Source organism: Fundulus heteroclitus, chromosome 13 (genome assembly GCF_011125445.2).
Source record: "Fundulus heteroclitus isolate FHET01 chromosome 13, MU-UCD_Fhet_4.1, whole genome shotgun sequence".
Lineage (NCBI taxonomy): Eukaryota > Metazoa > Chordata > Actinopteri > Cyprinodontiformes > Fundulidae > Fundulus > Fundulus heteroclitus.
This window is the reverse complement of record NC_046373.1, coordinates 17,660,552-17,677,986: the sequence shown is the minus strand read 5'-3', so window position 1 is coordinate 17,677,986 and position 17,435 is coordinate 17,660,552. Positions and strand designations below refer to the sequence as shown.

The 17,435-nt window shown below is 38.5% G+C and overlaps 2 protein-coding genes across 3 annotated transcripts in view; one reads left to right on the top strand and one right to left on the bottom strand.

Annotated features, from left to right (window-relative positions):
- recql4 (RecQ helicase-like 4) overlaps positions 1-14,175 on the top strand; it is a 32,366-nt gene extending 18,191 nt beyond the window's left edge. For both annotated transcript variants that reach the window (XM_036145257.1, XM_036145256.1), the window contains exons 23-27: positions 244-410; positions 1,104-1,281; positions 3,723-3,876; positions 3,957-4,065; positions 13,888-14,175. In XM_036145257.1, the coding sequence (XP_036001150.1) occupies positions 244-410; positions 1,104-1,281; positions 3,723-3,876; positions 3,957-4,065; positions 13,888-14,009 (730 nt within the window). In that variant the 3' untranslated portion in view covers positions 14,010-14,175. The remainder of the gene's footprint in view (positions 1-243; positions 411-1,103; positions 1,282-3,722; positions 3,877-3,956; positions 4,066-13,887) is intronic.
- Positions 5,919-8,531, bottom strand: LOC118565217. Its single transcript, XM_036145258.1, has 4 exons — positions 7,749-8,531; positions 7,486-7,641; positions 7,178-7,270; positions 5,919-6,992 (listed from the first exon to the last, which is right to left on the bottom strand). The coding sequence occupies exons 1-4, from the start codon at positions 8,256-8,258 to the stop codon at positions 6,699-6,701; spliced, it is 1,053 nt and encodes a 350-aa protein (XP_036001151.1). The 5' UTR covers positions 8,259-8,531; the 3' UTR covers positions 5,919-6,698.
- Positions 14,176-17,435: the final 3,260 nt, after the last annotated feature.

The following is a 17,435-nucleotide window of genomic DNA, read 5'->3' as shown; positions in this document are numbered from 1 at the left end:
CCAGTCAGCCACTGGTAATGCCTGTATTTTTTTCTAACAGTGTTCAGTGAAAATATCGCAATACATCGCAATAATTCAAGTATTGTGATGCATCTTGATGCGAATCGAATCGTGACTTCTTTGGCAATACCCACCCCTAGTTAAATCGCAGGTTTTATTCCAGCATTTTAACTCTGCCAGAATACACGAGGCTGAAGAGGTGGAAAGGCTATGAACTGTTTTTTTTTCGTCACGGACCCGCAGTTGCCCGCCGGTGGCCGTGGCGTTGGCCAGGATGAGATTGGCAGGCGAGCGGGTGGAGCGCCTCGATCAGGTGGAGTTTGACGTCGTGGAGGTGGCGGACACGATGGGATGGGAGCTTCCCACGGTGAAGAGAGGACTCAGACAGCTGCAGTGGAGCACCGAGAGAGGTTGGCTTGACGGCTTTTGTGTGTACGTTGATATAGTTTGCCTCTTTTTCTTTAGGATTTTGTGTCTTGGCGCCGTTTTCATCTCAGGTTGGCAGATTTTCATCGCACTTGGTGTCTTGTTGCTCCTCCTCCCGGTGATTTCTTGTGTTCCCTCTAAAGGACACGTGTCAAACTCAAGGCCCGCGGGCCGAATCCGGCCCGTCAAGGCAATTTATCCGGCACTCAAGAGCCAAAAAGGCCTATCATGTCATAAAGTAGAGCCATATAGCCTTGTAAAGTGTATAAAGTGGCTAAAACTGTGCCTTCTGTAGTGAATGTTGATTGTTTTTAACTGTGTAGTAACAGCATCCTGCCACTAGTTTTCCCACAACACATTAAAACAACCCAGAAATGGCCAAAACGAGAAAAAGTGACGCAGAACGATCTTTAAAGTGTAACTCACCCCAATATCAACTTTTTTTTTTTTTTTGCATTTAAACTGTATAAACTGGGACTAAGGTGCTACTTTTATGTTACTGTGAAATTTCTCACATTTTTATGTGAACTGGAATGAAATTCTGAAATCAAAACAATCATCTATACAGGTGCAAACGGCCCTTTTAATGACTTCATGATGCCAAAGTGGCCCAATGTAGAAATGAGTTTGACACCCCTGCTCTAAAGGCTTGACGTGGGATTTATTTCCTCTTTCAGGTGGTGGACGAAGCGGCATCCTCGTCGAGTTCTCTTCCCTGTCCTTCTACTTCCGATCTTACGGCGACCTGAGCGACGAGGAGATGGACCGAGTTTGTCAGTTCCTTCACAAGCGAGTGCAGGACCAAGAGAGAATGCTGCTCTACCAGCTCACAGCCTGCTTTAAGGCCTTCAAGAGGTACGGCGGTCATTGTAATTAAGCGTAATTTTTACAGGAGCGTCACACAAGAATTCAAATGTTTAAACACAGTGTAGCAGTCTAGCCAGACTTTATTCAGACGATGCACTCAATGATGAGGACTGATGGACTATGGTGGGGTATTCCAACCCATTTATTAACAGACAGAAAAAGACACCATAGACACACCGTAAGAACTGTAGATAAATAAAACAAAATTACTCCAATTAACATATGACCATGTTTCATATTTAGATAACAAACCATAAAGGATAAATGCCATTAGCTAGCATTAGCTTATTCAAACTTCTTTTAGATATATAAACTCTAATAAACTTAGTCATTATAAACATAAAACTACACAACAAAGCAAATTATACCTGTTCGCCTTCCAGCTAGATGCCATAAAAAATGTGGATGGCAACCCGTAATGTCCTTTAAGAAGCAGCAAAACCGTTAGTTACGGCCGTTGGAACGTAGCGCTTCTTTCCGTTTTACCGGAACCGGAAATAGAAAAAAAACATGCCTTCAAAATAAAAGCCCTGTGAACCTTTTTTGCCGTAATTCACTATTAATGTAGAATTTATTACTTAAAAACGGAAGAATCAGGAACATTAGGCATAAAAACAAAAGACAATATATGAGTGAAAGTTAGAACAAATAGTCTGGGTCATTTACACACAGTATATAGAAAATGGCAACTAAAGCTGCGTTCACACTGCAGGTCTTGATGCTCGAGTCAATAACATGCAAAAATAAAGGATAAATGAAAAAAAAAAATATTTTCAGAGCTCTATAAATGTAGGTTGCCAGTGTGGTGCAGAATAAATTTCTCAACTATAACCTCTGAGACCCTTGGTAATCAGGCGAGTAGGTGAAAAAATTTGAAGTGTGTGTAGCATAACATGGGAAATTTATGTTGCTTTAGGGCTGGACGATAAAGAAAAAAAGCATATAGATAAAATAGAAATCATTGATCGACATCAATGATTATCGACGAATTCAAAACATTTATTTTAAGTGCAGCCCTGGCCATTTTATGCTGCTGCTTAGCGACCTGTTTTTAGATACAGAACACACACAGACACTGAACTCAAGCACAACCCTTTATTCAATAAACTTTTCACCCAAACTGCAAGTTTTTAAAAAAGAATGCGCTTTTTTAACTCTTTGAAGGGGGCGGAGCTTGGTGACGGAGCGTTCCTGGGTCTGCGTTTGTAATTGGACGGGAGGATGTAGAGACTAGTATTAACCTACATCAAGCATGTCCAAAGTGCGGCCCGGGGGCCATTTGTGGCCCCTGTACTGATTTTGGGTGGCCCAAATTGCACTTCAAGAAAGATTTGGTCAGCCAGCACAGGTGGCTGATGCAGATGGAAGAAATTAGTTATTAATTAGGGCAAAACTATTACAGAAAAGTTAAAATCCTACAATTGAAAACGTTAATCACAACACAAATTATTTATCTTATAATAAACACACTTTTGACATTCTCTTTAATTTCATAGTAACATCTATCCAATGATATTTAAGTACTCAAATGCAGACTTTGGTGAATTAAAATCTGCTTTGAATACAGTTATTAAAATTGGCCAATTGCAACAAGTGTTCTCAAAGAACAACTGACCCAAATACTAGTCTTATATTGCTAGACCAAAGAGAGTACAGTTTATTATTGTTAAACAGTCAAATTAAATTATTCAAAATAATTTGCCAACTGGATGACCATCTTTTAATACAACAAATGAGCAAAACACTTTTTTAAATATTGGATTTACAATGATTTACACATTAATTTCTTGCAAAAAATCTGACTAATTTATTTATTTAAAATAATCATATTTTGTAAAGTAGGTAAAAAATTAACACATTTTTTTAACCACAAAAATTATGTTTATTTTTTGGCCCACGAATTCCTTTGACTTGACAATTTTGGCCCATGTAACGAAAAGTTTGGACACCCCTGACCTACATGGCTAGATCGCAAAAAGGAAAACAGTCCTGCTATTGAACTTTTTATTGACTTTTTTCTCTGTTATGGATTTACATCTATCGATTGATATATATTGTTATTGAATTATCGTCCAGCCCTATGTTAGTTTGCTTAAAATGGAGCCTTTTGGTTGAAATAGGGTGATAAAGAGAGACTGATCAGCAACACCGTTTTAGTTTAACATTTTATACTTTTTTTTTTTTTCTTTTTTTCTGTTAAGCTTATGATGCATTGTAAGCTCCTTTAGAGACTTGGAGGATTTTCTGGCATTTTTCTCCCTCGTCTAAGCTAACATTTGTAAAAAGTTGTTTAATCGTCTGTACAACCTGAGTAAATTCCTGTTGATTCAGCGCTGGTACCTCTAAACATTTTTTCTTTCAGCACTGGTTGGTTTGCATGTCTCCTCCTGCTTTTTGTTTCTCACTTGTCCGGGTATTGTTTGCTCCAGCGTTGCCTTCCAAAGTGTGATGTCCTGTGTGGACGACCTGGATGGAAGTCGCAGTTTGCAGCTGAAAAACCTTCTCTCCGAGTACTTTGACAAGCGGCGAGACGGGGAGCACACGCTGCAACCGGTGGACCTGGAAGAGCTCGACAAATACAAGGTTGGGCAATCTTCCCAGCAACTTATACGCAGCTTTAATGTGAGAATTTCCCTGCTTAAAGGTGTGTGTTTGTTTTGTAGCTGTTGGACTGGGAGAGTCAGATCAGAGCGGACATCCGAAGTTTTCTTTGCAACAGAAGTGATGAGCGGTTTTCTGGCAGAGCTGTAGCCAGAATCCTGCACGGCATAGGTGAGAATGAACACACGCATCTTAGAATAAACCAGCATTTTAATTGGACCAATACTGAGCAAACTGTTACGTTATTCTTCTATTTTGTGTTTGTATTTTCATCTCATCACATGGAAAAACTCAGAGGTAGACTCTTTAGTCATTCTGAGCAATCAAACCGCTTGACACTAAAGCCACAATCGCATCTAGTAACAGGCACACATTTACACACCGATACGTGACGCTCTCAGCAACTTTAATACCAACTAAACCTTTGGGCCACTAGAGGTCAATAGAGATGCACCGTATATACGTTTTTATTCCATTTTATTGCTTCTGAGTATTTTTTATTTTTTTTAACTAAAGTTGGTTTCTGCCATGAAAGAGGCAGAAACCAATAGCCACAATCAACACAGTAGAAAATTATTTTCTATAGCCTGTAAAAGTAGCCATAAATTGTATTTTCTTTTTAAATTTCGGTTTCCTACCTGCTATATCAACATTATTTAAAGGCATGTTTAGCTAATCCACTGAATAATTATTCTCTGGACCTCTTTATCGTTTCTGTATAGTTTTAGTTTTTTCATGGCATCACCACCATGTCAACAAAGGCTTAATTCTGTTCAAACTGTTTTTTTGTCTGGAAAAATATATATGCCTTTAAGGTATTTTTATTTTTAAGGTAATTTTTTTTTATGTTTTCCTCTCAGTATTATCATGTAATTGGTAAACAAAAAATAAATAAGGGTGTTTTTTTGTTGTTGTTGTTTTTTACACTTTTATATAATTTTAGAATAATTTGCAATAATTATTATTATTAAATTTAATTATAAAACTAATTATTATTGCACACAATAATAATAATAATAATAATGATAAATGTGAAAAGTAAACTCAAATTAACCTCAGCTGTAAAAGTTTAAGAAAGTAATTAACAGTTGCTTTTCAGGCAAAATAAATATGGCAGAAGATTTAAGGGGAAAAAAATATATATTTTAAGAACCTTTTTTAAAAGTGGGGGTCCCAGAACTTGAGGCTATAATAACTTGACGAAGCATCTTCTCTCCTCAGTTCAGTCTTGTGTATCACCAGTAGATTATGATTAGATGACTGTAGAGATCCGGGTGGAAGGGACCTCGTAATCATGTTACCAAGAAATTACCTAAAATCTCCTAAAAGCTACAGGTAGCCAGTGTGGGGATTTGAGCTTCTGAGAAATGTGCTCTTTCCTTTTTATGCAGGTTAGATATTCATCTAGGAGTATTCCTATTTTATTTATTTATTTATGTTTAGGATAGATTTATTTTTTGACGTGCTTGTAAGTATGCAATCATTCTTTTCATTTCATTTTCAATTGCAAAAAAATTGGTTTTCTATTTGTTTAAATGTAATACATTTTGACATGCCACGTATTTATATTGTCTGTGCCATTAAACAAAAATCTGACAGATCCAGAAACATTTGGAAATAATTATATTCACTCATCATCTGCATACTAAAGAAAGTGTCTTTATCAAAGAAGTTGAAATAGAAAAGAACCAAGTACACTGAAAAAAGTAACCTATAGAATTTACCCAATAAATGTGAGGTAACAATTTGCATTGACTCTTTTGGGGTAGATTCAATTCCATATATTGAGTATAAAATAACTGAACAAAAAATATATGAAATACTTAAAGAAATTGTTTAAAATTTACCTCATATTTATGTATATATTCAACAGCTACTTACTCATTTAAATTAGGTAAAACTATGTCTTGTTTGCTAGTAGGTAATACCTGACAATTACAAATAAAAGTTAATTAAAATCAGTTAATAACCATTACTTATTCAGAGAAGGTAAGATGTACCCCAAAAAAGACATTCAGATCATACACCTTCTCATTGTTTTTAATGCATAAAGTCATCAAAAACACAGAATAAACTGCAGCACAACAGTGTCACACAATATTTCAAATAATGAACCTGTGTTATTACATGAAGGTGTCCAATTACATGAAGATTTTCCTGTAATCTCTTACTTGTGTTTCTTCAGCCTCACACAACAGTGACTGAGCAAATCTGCAGATCTGCAGGTGTATTAATACACAACAAATAACTGAACTGCCCTGTTTATATGCAGCAATAATACACTAAATTATCAAAAAATGAAGTAAGTGCAGTACACAGCATCACACAACATTTCAATGAATAAACCAGTTTTATAACGCACTAAGCTAATGGCTTCAAATGTTCTTTCTGGATAATTGGTACAGTATCAAACATCTGGATAAAGACAGATAAAGACAGATCAGAAAATCAACATTCTTTAGTTTCTGCGCTTGCTCTCACTCTCAGAGACAGGATGAGAATAAAATAAAAAAACAAATGGGGAGGGAAAGAGGGTGAGTTCAAAATTCTTTAGGATTCACTCAGAGGTATTAACCAGACTGGCCAGTTTCTATTGCTTTTCCATTTCTGTCAATGTGGAGAAATCAGAGAACAATGGAGTGGGCTGAGAGAGGCTGCAACATACCTATGTATCCATCTGTACATATATTTCTGTGTCTGTGTGTGGAGCAGAGGACGGAAGAGAACAAAAATATAAAACTATACTCCATTAAAACTCTCTGTCCAGACAAAAGATCCTCTTGGAACAAGAGGGAAATGTATGTCTATTGCATGAGCTTGTTTTTGAGGCTGTGGACCTTCTTCAGTAGTTTCTCCCCATCAAGTTCCAAAAAGAGTTTTTGAAAAGCTTCAAATGTGTTCTTCAGCTGCTTTGGATAGTCAAGGTTGAGGGCATATATCAGTCCCATCAGCAGTACACATGCCTTTGTTCGGCTTCCACATCCTTCCATCACTTGGTTTCCCTCAATCACAATCGACACATCTGATGGATCCTCCTCAGCCATGATGTTGTGCATCACGATCACCTTCATTGTTTTGTCTGTGTAGTCCTCACATCCCTACATGTTAAAAAGAAAGAAACAAAAAAAATACACATTTTGAATTTTATTGCAGATGCTGTTTCAATACATTTCAACTTATCTAAAGGAGAGCAGAGGGGAGTGATCAGAAGATAAAAGGGGAGAAAGGGGAAAGGAGAGGAGGATCCCTTGAGTTAATCAATCATCTGTTATCAATGACATACCTGGCAGTCATGGAAAAGATCTTCTTGTCTTTCACCAAGGTAGTTAATGAGGCAGCAGACAACTGCATCCCTTTTTTTCTCAATGCTCTGTGTCTGTAGGGAGATACAATTTAGTGAAAAGACTGTTAGTGGAGAGTGGGGAGAGAATTGCATACACTAAGACCGAATTGTTTAAAAACCAAAGGGTAGTTTAGGTTGGTAAGGAGCTCAACTTTGTGCACAACAAAGCAATTCTTTACAAATTAATTCACTTTTAATTCACTTATATCAATAATAACATATTTGTGAAAAAAAGTAAAATAACATACGTCATTTATAGTGTCCAACAGAGGGTGCATCTTGGAACCAGCAGCCCCTCCTTTAGCACGCATAAGCTGCAGAAGACCTGGTGTGTACTCATCAAGCTTTAGCATGAACGTCTCCTCCAAAGAAACTGTTGTGATACGTCTGAACTCTTCCTTGATCTAGGAAATAAAAGGACAAAAATAAAATTTTAAATGACAGACCAGATCTCATAGTAATCACATACATTTTTCTTGATGGGAAGGAAAAATTATAAATACATTCTCACCTGAGCTTCAGTGAATAACGCTGGCCACCTTTCTTTAAACACAATCACAGAGGGGCTTAGGCTGACTACTTCAACTCTTCGGCTAGAGAAAGTTTTATTCATTTTATCTGCAATTATCTTTGCATTGTTTTTCTTTGTTATTTCACAAGTTAATTCAAGCCTCTCTTTCTCCAGTGTCTCTTGGCTTTCACCAGTAGGGTGCGGAGGGAGGTAATTAACCTCTGCTTTTTTGGGCTTTTTTACATTTTTTGATGGCACTGCATCAGCTGGATGCTTCCTTCTTAAGGTGTTGATTTCAATTTCCGGGTAAGAATATTTTCGAGATCTTAGCTTGGCCCGGTAATTGTGCATCTTGTATTTTATGCGCTGCTGCCAGCCATATAAGCCTGCAAATGATCCTGGTTCCCTAAGACATGGAAACTTGGAAACCAAGGCTTCAGCCACTGAAAGGATCTGCTGATTCGTTGGGTAAGCAGTGTACGAAAAAATTACTTTTGCAAGGTCTTGCATTATTGCTGATTTAACGCTGGCATCCGTGAAGTGTCTTCCAGTGGCATGATATGAGTTGTTTGCCTCTGCAAGGATTAGTTGTATGTCTCTGGAAAACTCAGGTACTTGAAATGGCACTGGCCATGCAGCAAGGCGACATGAATCAGGCAGAATAATGGTGTCGCTGGAACCTGACGATGTGGAGTCGGACACCTGTGAGGATGCATCATGATCTTCAGGGCAGATATTTGTTTCAGGAGTACTTGCAGGATGGGTGCTCACAGAACTCAAAGAGCTCAATGCAGATGATGGTCCTGATTCAAATATTGGGTGTAGGTCAAGGGTGATGTTAGGCTCTTTTAGGATCATTTTAACAGTGGCCTTGTCATACAAGTCAGCAGTTGAGGTGACACTGAAAAACTGATTGTCAAAGTCTTTGTCTTGGTATAGTAGTCCATATTCCCCATGCAATTGGAAAGTTTCAGTAATTATGGAAACAAGATCGTCTACTGTATTGGGAATTCCTGTTGGAAGTGTCAACTTCTTAATGCTGTGTTCTTGTAAAATGACTCTTAACTGGACTGCCATTGCTGTTTGGTGTGTGCTTCCTCAGCTGTAGAGACAGAGAAAGAAAATAAGTTGAGACAGGTTAATAGTTTGATATAACATGTTGTATGATAACACTGATAAAACAACACATAACAGAAATAATCAACCCATTACACTTACTCTAATGCAATGAAGTGTTTAAGGGACACCATACGGCCATCTGCTGTATTGTATGCAGCCAAGGGGTATGTATCTTTAAATTCAGAATGTTTAAGGATTTCTGTCTCTCCTGTGGGCTCTACTTTGAAACTCCTCAGGTGTTCACAGTACCAGCCACTAAGCAACTTCAGAACAAAGACAGGAGTGTTGTGCAAAATTATTATTTGCTGGATTTCTCCAAAGTCAGGTAGGCCTCCTGTTGAGCCAAATGGCAGGATCATGCCAATGTTGTAGACTGTGCCTAAAATGGTTGCTTTATTTGTCATGTTCACAAACTCTTCCCCAGGGAACTTCATTGCAAAGGACTCCTTAATGCTGTCTTTTAGAACATCGACTACCACTTGGGTCTTTTGTGACACTGTCAGTGCTGGCCTTTGGTTGTTGCAATTGTGGGCATGATACGCAATCATCGACTGGTGTTTTCTTGCCATTGTCATGAGAATGTTTCTAAAACATCCAGTCTGCCTAACGATCCTTTTAAAGAATCGATGTTTGGCTTCAAACCGCATAGTCCAGAAATGTACAAGTGGCCCGTAAACAGTTGTAAGCAAAGGATAATGCTCAAGAAAGTGATGCTTTGGTCTCATTTTCTCGTCTGGGAACACTTCGAAATATCTGTAACGGTGTTCTGAAATCTTACTCTGCATGTATCCTATTGTCTCAGCTGTGTGGAGAGGAGCCATGACAAGCTCAACAACATCTTTCAGGGTCATCAAAACCTCCCAAGCAGGCTCATCTTCTGGGACTTTGTCACCAATCATGAGTGGTATCAATCTCAACAAACACCAGTTTTCATGTGCGTTACCTCCTACACTTTTTCGTGACTTGAAATTTGGGGCAATGGGTTGTGGGCAGTTTGTTTTGTCACTCCATTTGTAAGGAAAGCAAAGGATGAAATGGTTAAGATCCTGAAGAGAGATGTATTTCTTCCTGATTAACACATCAAGACAGAGTGATATTTCCACAGGTACAATCCCTTCCAGCAAATCATGCAAAGCATCAGGGGGATAACCTGATGTAGCATGAAAGTGACTGAGTCTGTCTGTGATGGGACACTGTCTTTTAACACCACAGTGGTGAGCTTCTGCAGGATTAGACAGTGCTGCTTTGACGTGCATGGCATAGTTAGACTTAGTACGTAGAGGAAATAGTCCTTCTCCTACTTCATGCTTCTGGATCTCTGACCGTTCTCCAATGCAAAAGCGACAGAAATGTGAAGCTGAAAAGCATTCAACAAACCCACCTATTGAATGAGCGCCAAGATTGTCAGCGACAACAGCAAGTACAGTGCCCTTGACCACTTTGCCCAGACTTGAAACAAAAATACCATTATCTTCAAAGGACTTCAAATCTTTGAGCAGTGGGTCCAAAACCTTGCGTAGCCATACTGGTTGACATCATTTGCCTTGCACAAAATGGTTAAGTAAATTGAAGTCAGTGGAGATCTCAATGTGGTAGGTATGTCTGCAAACACACAGTACACAGCTGTGACTTTATGCTTCTTGCGCGATGTTCCCAGAGGGTTGCATATCTCAAAATCATCTATATAAAGGATGAGCGGGATTTTAAGTTCATCTTCACATAAAAAACTGTTTTCTCTTAGTAAAGATCCATCATGAAATGATTTGTAACCAGAAGAGACATCAGATGACCTTTTGTTTTGTAATATTGTATTTTGAATGTGTCTGTTGTCCACAAGTTGAGATAACAATGGAAGGATTGGTATATACTGAAATGTTTTTTTCTCTTTACTATCAAGTATGTACTCAACTGGTTCAGTTGATGAGAGATGTTCCTTTCTAAATTGCTCTCTCCTGAACTGACTGCTTAAAGGCCCACCCACTTGTAAAGCAGCACAGACAGGGCTTAGAAGACAAAGGTCTTTGACCAGTTCTGATATCACTGAGTCTTCTAATGTACAGCCATGTTTTCGCAAAGTGCTCATAATTATCTCTTTAATGACGGGACCTGATGCAGACGCTGTAAGGAAATGAAATTCCTCTACTAGTTCATCAATGCATGAATTGGAAACATTGAAAATGCTCTCCATTTTCATGAGGAGCAATCCCACTCTCTTAGTAATAATTTTGTTTAAGTCCTCATCCTCCTCAAGAACTGAGCCACAGTCATTTTCATCCTCAACAAAATCATTTTCTTCATCCGGGTTGTTTTGGTGTTGATGAAGAACATCAATCTTGAAATCTTCCAATGAATGTGGGTTGTGTTTTCTACTCTTGTGGCTGTGGAACGTTGTATATTTGTTGGCTTTATAATCACAACCCTCAAAAACACATGGCACAGTTTCAAACTTTTTTAGATGGACACCAAGATGTTCAAAAAATTGCCTCTCATTGTCAAAACAGCATGAATTACAGACTATGCATGTGAACGAAAGGACGTTGCCTGGCTGGGTTGACTGAAAATGATGCCTTGATAAATGTGTCCTTAATGCACCCCATGTCTTGACGCTGCAAGGACAATCTGCATAGAGGCAGGGTATGGAGTGGACTCGACCAAAATGCCCATGCATTAGCCTGCTGTGTTTCAGCAGGTCTAATCTTTTTGAAGTTGTGAAGTTGCACAACTTGCATTTCCAGTTCATTTTCCAATAACTGAGGTCTTTGGTTGAGGTAACTACCCCTTTAAGGTCAATGTTATTTATTTTATTTAGCTAACTTGCATACCTGTAAAGGATACACTGGGTGTGGGGATGTGGGAGAGTGTGTCAGCCCCAGAACTGGAAGCAGAGTGGTCTATCAGTGAGTCCCTGCTTGTGGAGGACAGACAAGAGGAACTGAAGAGAGGGCAAATACTGGCTGCAACAGAAATAAGAGAAAAAGAAATGATCAGACATGTACCTGGGAGAAGAAATATATAAGGGATAATGTATAGTTCAGAGATTATTATCTCCATGTTAACCTCATGAACAACCTCATAAACAAGAGATTATGCTTTACGGGGCCCAGAATTGTGATGCCGCGAGACGAGAGCTGTGATACCGGGTCCAAGGTTCTGATCATGCAGGTTTTGTTTTAAACCATGATGTGGAATTCAGTCTCCACTCTCCCTTTAACAACCAACAAGTTACAAGTTATTTATCTAACATCACAATTACTCTGAGGCTCTTTAATTAAGCTAGAAACTAAACATAAGGTAAATTTCTCTGTGCTCCTCTGATCAGAGAGGTCTGTCTGACAAGGGTCTGTTGTGCAGAAATAACTGACTGTGTACTTACCTCACTAAAATAAAGGCAATGCAATTGCATTTATTAATATTCATTCTTCATAGAATTAGCTTCATAGATCTAAAATGTTTTACTTGAACAAACAATTCCTTAAAAAAAGATTTGGTACAGCAACAGTGGGTGTTTACACACATAAAGGCGGGATACAGTGGTACTTTGTTTTCATTTTACAACATGTTTGTTTCCACTCTAGTTCACGCTGGATGAGCGTCCTGTTTCCATGACGACTGAGCGGAAAAGACGTGCGACACGTCATATTCACAGGGTTTCCCGCAGCGCTATCTAAACTCAGGCTACCGCCTCGCTAACGTTCCAAAAAAAAAAAAAAAAAACAACTCATGCTTGCATGTTAATTTGCACATTAACACTTTTGTTGTTGCTTTCGAATGGCAGGGAAACCCCCCCCCCGCCCCCCCCCCCCCCCTGCGCGCAAAACTTGTCGTCTCCACCCCCCCGCTCCGCGAGTCGGTCCGTTCCTCCTCCTTGCCCCCCTCCCCCCCCCCACGCCCCCCCCCCCCCCCCCCCCCCCGCTCCGCTTGTCGTCTCCCCCGCTCTGCGCAAAACTAAAAAAAAAACCGCGGCGGAGACCGACTCTAGCAGCCATGTTGAGGGAGCTAACGGAGCTAACGGGTAAACAACAACTGCCTGTGTCTCGGTGCAGCGTGATGTGGGAGCAGAGACCTGCAGATACTTAATGACCATTATACTTTAACCACCCTCGGCAAAAGCTGAACTATCCCCTCTACAGTCTATGTGTTGCCTAAACATCAGCCCATTCAATATATTACAAAAAACTGGCGTTGACTATAACTTTAAAACCAACGGTAACAGTCATGCATGCTGGCTAACCTTGTAGCACACCGCGAACACATTTCATTGCAACTCCAGACAGTTAACAGCCATGGTGGCGCCAGGGACAGATTCAAACTTTGATTTCAAGTAATGGCATGTTACACAGATGCACATCGAATATAAGTGAAGTGTAATATCTCATCTTTTCAAATATTACAATTTGCCTTTGCGGTATTATTCACAAATAGCTTACCTTCAGCTCACGGTTCGTTGGTAGAGAGGATGCAGTTTCCTGTCCCGCTCATTCAAAAACGCGGTCTGACGCATGCGCAACTTCTTCTTCTTCTTCTTCTTCTTCTTTCCTTTTCTTGGCGGATGACGCATGCGCAACGTTGGAGCGCCGGACTTAAGATTCGGGGGTATATTTTACTGTTTTTTCCTATGTAATGGTTTTTAATGTTAACGAATGGGTAGCATATGTAGAATTTACCCATTATTTTGTAATTCCTTGGCTGACTGAAAAAATAAGTTAAATTTCATATGATTTGTATAGATCATATTTACCACTCTCCAAAATCACTTTTTTCAGTGTAGGAAGCCTTGGGGAACACCGTAATGGGGAAAAATCCTTTAAGATTTAGGTGTTAAATGCAATAAACCGCTGATAGTAGTTACAGAATTTAAAGTTTTACTACTTTTTTGCAAGACAGCTCAAACAGGTTTTGTAACCTGATCAATAAGATCTCATTGTTGACACTTTCCAAACACACCAGGTAGATCATACAGTGAGTGAATTTTAGTTATTTTAATCTGTATTCATTCAATTAAAGACAACTTGTGTTGCAGGCAGTCCTTGTTATCCGGCTCAAGTATATGGCAAAGATCGACGTTATTGGAGGAAATACCTGCAGTTTGACTTCAACCAACTCATCAGGCTGGCTACCCAGGAGATTCTCAACTACAAGTGACTTCTTGTCTGAACCTGGAGATTTTTTATCAGATCTCTTTGCATTACTGATGTGCATTTGATAAATCATTTTAAGGGTGTCACTATCATGTAAAATATAAAAAAGAATGGTATATCTCTGTTTACTTGTGTTACATATCAATAAAATTTTCTATTTTTCTAGTTAATTCCTTCTTTGTGTCTAATTGTATGTTCAAAACATGATAAACCTCTCCAAGTTAATCTTAAGAGCCACATGGACAAAAACAAACAGTCCCTATATTTACAGTAAGTCAAGTTCTTCACCTCTCACAGAACGGCTGTGACTCACTTAATGATTTATTCCCAGAAATTATGATAGAATAACAACAGGCATCTGACTTGCATACTTTCATCTAACTATGAATTCAACAGCTGACCCAGAAAGACTTTGATTGTGGACGATAGGCAAATATTGATAATATATCAAATGTGCACCAGACAAGCTTTTTGACTATTGTTGGTGTTTCAAAACACTTTAAACAATGAGTAACTTTTTGAGTTTCATTTGTTTTGTTCTTTACTTCCCTGTCTAAAATTTAACTTAAATACAAAGATGCCTTGTGAGCTACAGACAAAATGGTTTACATTTTAGCTTTTATTTTCCATTGTGTTAAAGCCAAATGTACTTATGGAATAATGAAGAAAAGGTCCATATTAAACAAATAAGTTCTAAAGCTGAATAAATAACAATTTTGTTGGGATTTCACTTAATTCATAACCAGACTAAAAGTAGAGAACACAGCAGCGGTTTGCTGTCTAAAGTTTTGATACAAATATTAAACAAAGGTTTTAAGATTAAATCCCCAAATTATTACTAAACGTGATTTGAGTAAAATATCATATGTAAAACATGCAACAATTAAATAGAATTAAGATACATTTGTAAATTAAATTTTTTTTGGTTGATTGAAATCTGATGGAGTTCTGTTTTTTAATCAAGAATAAAGTTTTAGGATCTGACCAATCCTGGATCAGGCACACCTAAAGCCACTTTTTAAAGGGAAATACTTGTGACACTAACTGCATGGCTAATTGCAAGAGAACCTTTTTGCTAATGGGTGCTAATGAAATTACTGCTAAGCACCTTGTTTAGGAAAAGCACTAATGTCTGATAAAATTGTCACATGGCTAGCAACAATAGTTTATAAAAAATTCACAATCTCTGAAGTAGTTAATTCTCTAGTTTTCAAATTGCTTGCCATTTACCTATGCTACATTACTAACAAATACGAATACCAGTTTGTATTTTTAACAGGAGCAAGAGTGGACTGGAATTTAGCTTTGTCTTTATTTCCTTTTTTCCTCCTTTTAAAATAGCACTACATTGAAGAATATTTTGTTAGGAATGCGAATGTGGCAGCCCAAGCGACAGATTTACAGATAATCCCTATGTAAAGGTGCAACACAGGTGCAAAGAGAGGCAACAGACGCGTTTCTAGTGGCGCAAAATGGCGTGATTCTGGCAATTACAGCAAAGTCAGTGACACGACACCTGTGATGGACTTAAACCGAAGGTGGCTGGACTTGAAAAATCTGAACTTTTGTGTCTTGTCACGTTGCAACAACCTATCAGGTACTGGATGTGGTTGTGACGTGGGGTGAAGGACTGCAGCGGAGACCAAGATGTTTTCATTCAACATGGCAGAAAGCTGATGGTGGCGGTCTGCGGTCGGCCTGAGTTGTGTGACTCAACCAAATATTCCTACCGAGACGAGTCCAGAAAGGACCAAGTCTGTAGAATGGTAAATGTAAATTGCTCGTATACCGCTTTATCAAGTCTGACACCCCCAAAGTGCTTTACACCACAATCATTCATTCACCTGTTCACACCCTGACGGTGGTGAGCTATGTTCGTAGCCACAGCTGCCCTGAGCCAAACTGACAGAAGCAAGGCTGCCATACATCGCCGCTACCGCACCCTCTGACCACCCCATCAGCAGGGAATGGGGGTGAAGTGTCTTACCCAAGGACACAACGACTCAGATGGTCTATCTATCTATCTATCTATCTATCTATCTATCTATAAATTCAAGTAATTTTTTTTTACAGTGTCAAGGTAGCCTAGGTATGTCCAATCTGCGGCACATGGGCCATTTGCAGCCCCTCTGGATGAATTTGTTTGGCCACCAACTGCAATTGACGTGACTGACATCAATCAATCAATCAATCAATCAATCAGTAACTGACCAATCAGTGATAGCAATTTGTCCCAAAGTGAAACGCCTCTTACCTGCAGGGGCTGCAGACCCTTTAGCTCTGACAACATTTTTGGGGGTTTACTTTACGAATGCATTGCGGTCAGAGGAAGTTTGTTAAAAACATCGGTAAAAATGTTCAAACGTTGTCAGTGAGGAAAGTACAATGCAGACCAGAGATATCCCGAATATTTAGAGGGTGGGACAGGGAACTACCGCAAGTTCATCTGTACAAAGGTAACTTCATTTTTGTTCATAATTACATTATATGCGGTATTTTAGCGATTTCATTAAAAACAAATTGTGTCCTGTGAGTACTTTCAACTTAATGATTTTAGCTCTAATGGTACAAAGGTTTGGACACCGCTGAGTTAGACTATAATTAATTTTCCTTCACATTCACTCCTATGAATTGCCGAGTTGAAGGACACTCAAGTTTATGACAAGATAACTATTACAGAACTCTACATATAATTTTTGAAATGACAAAGGTCATTCTTTTCATCAAGTCCAATGCATCAAATTTGGACTTCCCCATAACATATGGTCGTAGTTTGTGTTTTACTGCTGCTATTTCTAAGGTTGATGATTAATTGTTGAGGCTCATCACACACGAAGCAAAGTCATGCTCAACTATAAACGACTTTTAAGGACAGCGATTAGTAGGCATCAAATCTTTTTATGATTTAAAGGAAAATGAAATAAGGGTTGAGATTGAATCTGTTTCAGGAAAATAGTTGTGTAAAAGTTTATCACATTCGCAAATCAAGCTTACCTTTGCCAGATCTGGTTTGACAATGTATCAAGACAGTTTCTCTCTAAAGCCATTGGCTCATATTACATTTCTAATTAATGTTTAATAATTTTTTTATAATGAGATTTTGTGTAATATAATGTTTCAATAAAATTGCTAAAAGTCCTAAGAGATGAAACAGTTACGTAAGGAAGCTTAAAACTGATAAATGCTCTAATTGCCGAATGACTATTCCTGTATAGCTAATATTCTCTTTTAGGGTGTGTAGTGACTGTTTGAATTGATGTTATAAATAAGGTTCATTGCCAAATGGTTACACCACAAACAGTAAATGAATAATGAGTAGTTAATGTCTCTGTTACGTGACATTAGCTCCTTTATTTGTCAGCAAAAACCTGCTCATTAAGTAGAATACAGCATGAGCACTTTTTTTTTGCAAAGTGTAGTTGTCCTTGTT

Coding starts and splice junctions, on each gene's coding strand:
- LOC118565217 (XM_036145258.1), bottom strand. CDS start 8,258: ATGCAAGACCTTGCAAAAGTAATTTTTTCGTACACTGCTTACCCAACG. Junction 7,642..7,748: donor CGTTATTCACTGAAGCTCAG/GTGAGAATGTAT, acceptor TTTATTTCCTAG/ATCAAGGAAGAGTTCAGACG. Junction 6,993..7,177: donor ATCTTTTCCATGACTGCCAG/GTATGTCATTGA, acceptor TTTAACATGTAG/GGATGTGAGGACTACACAGA.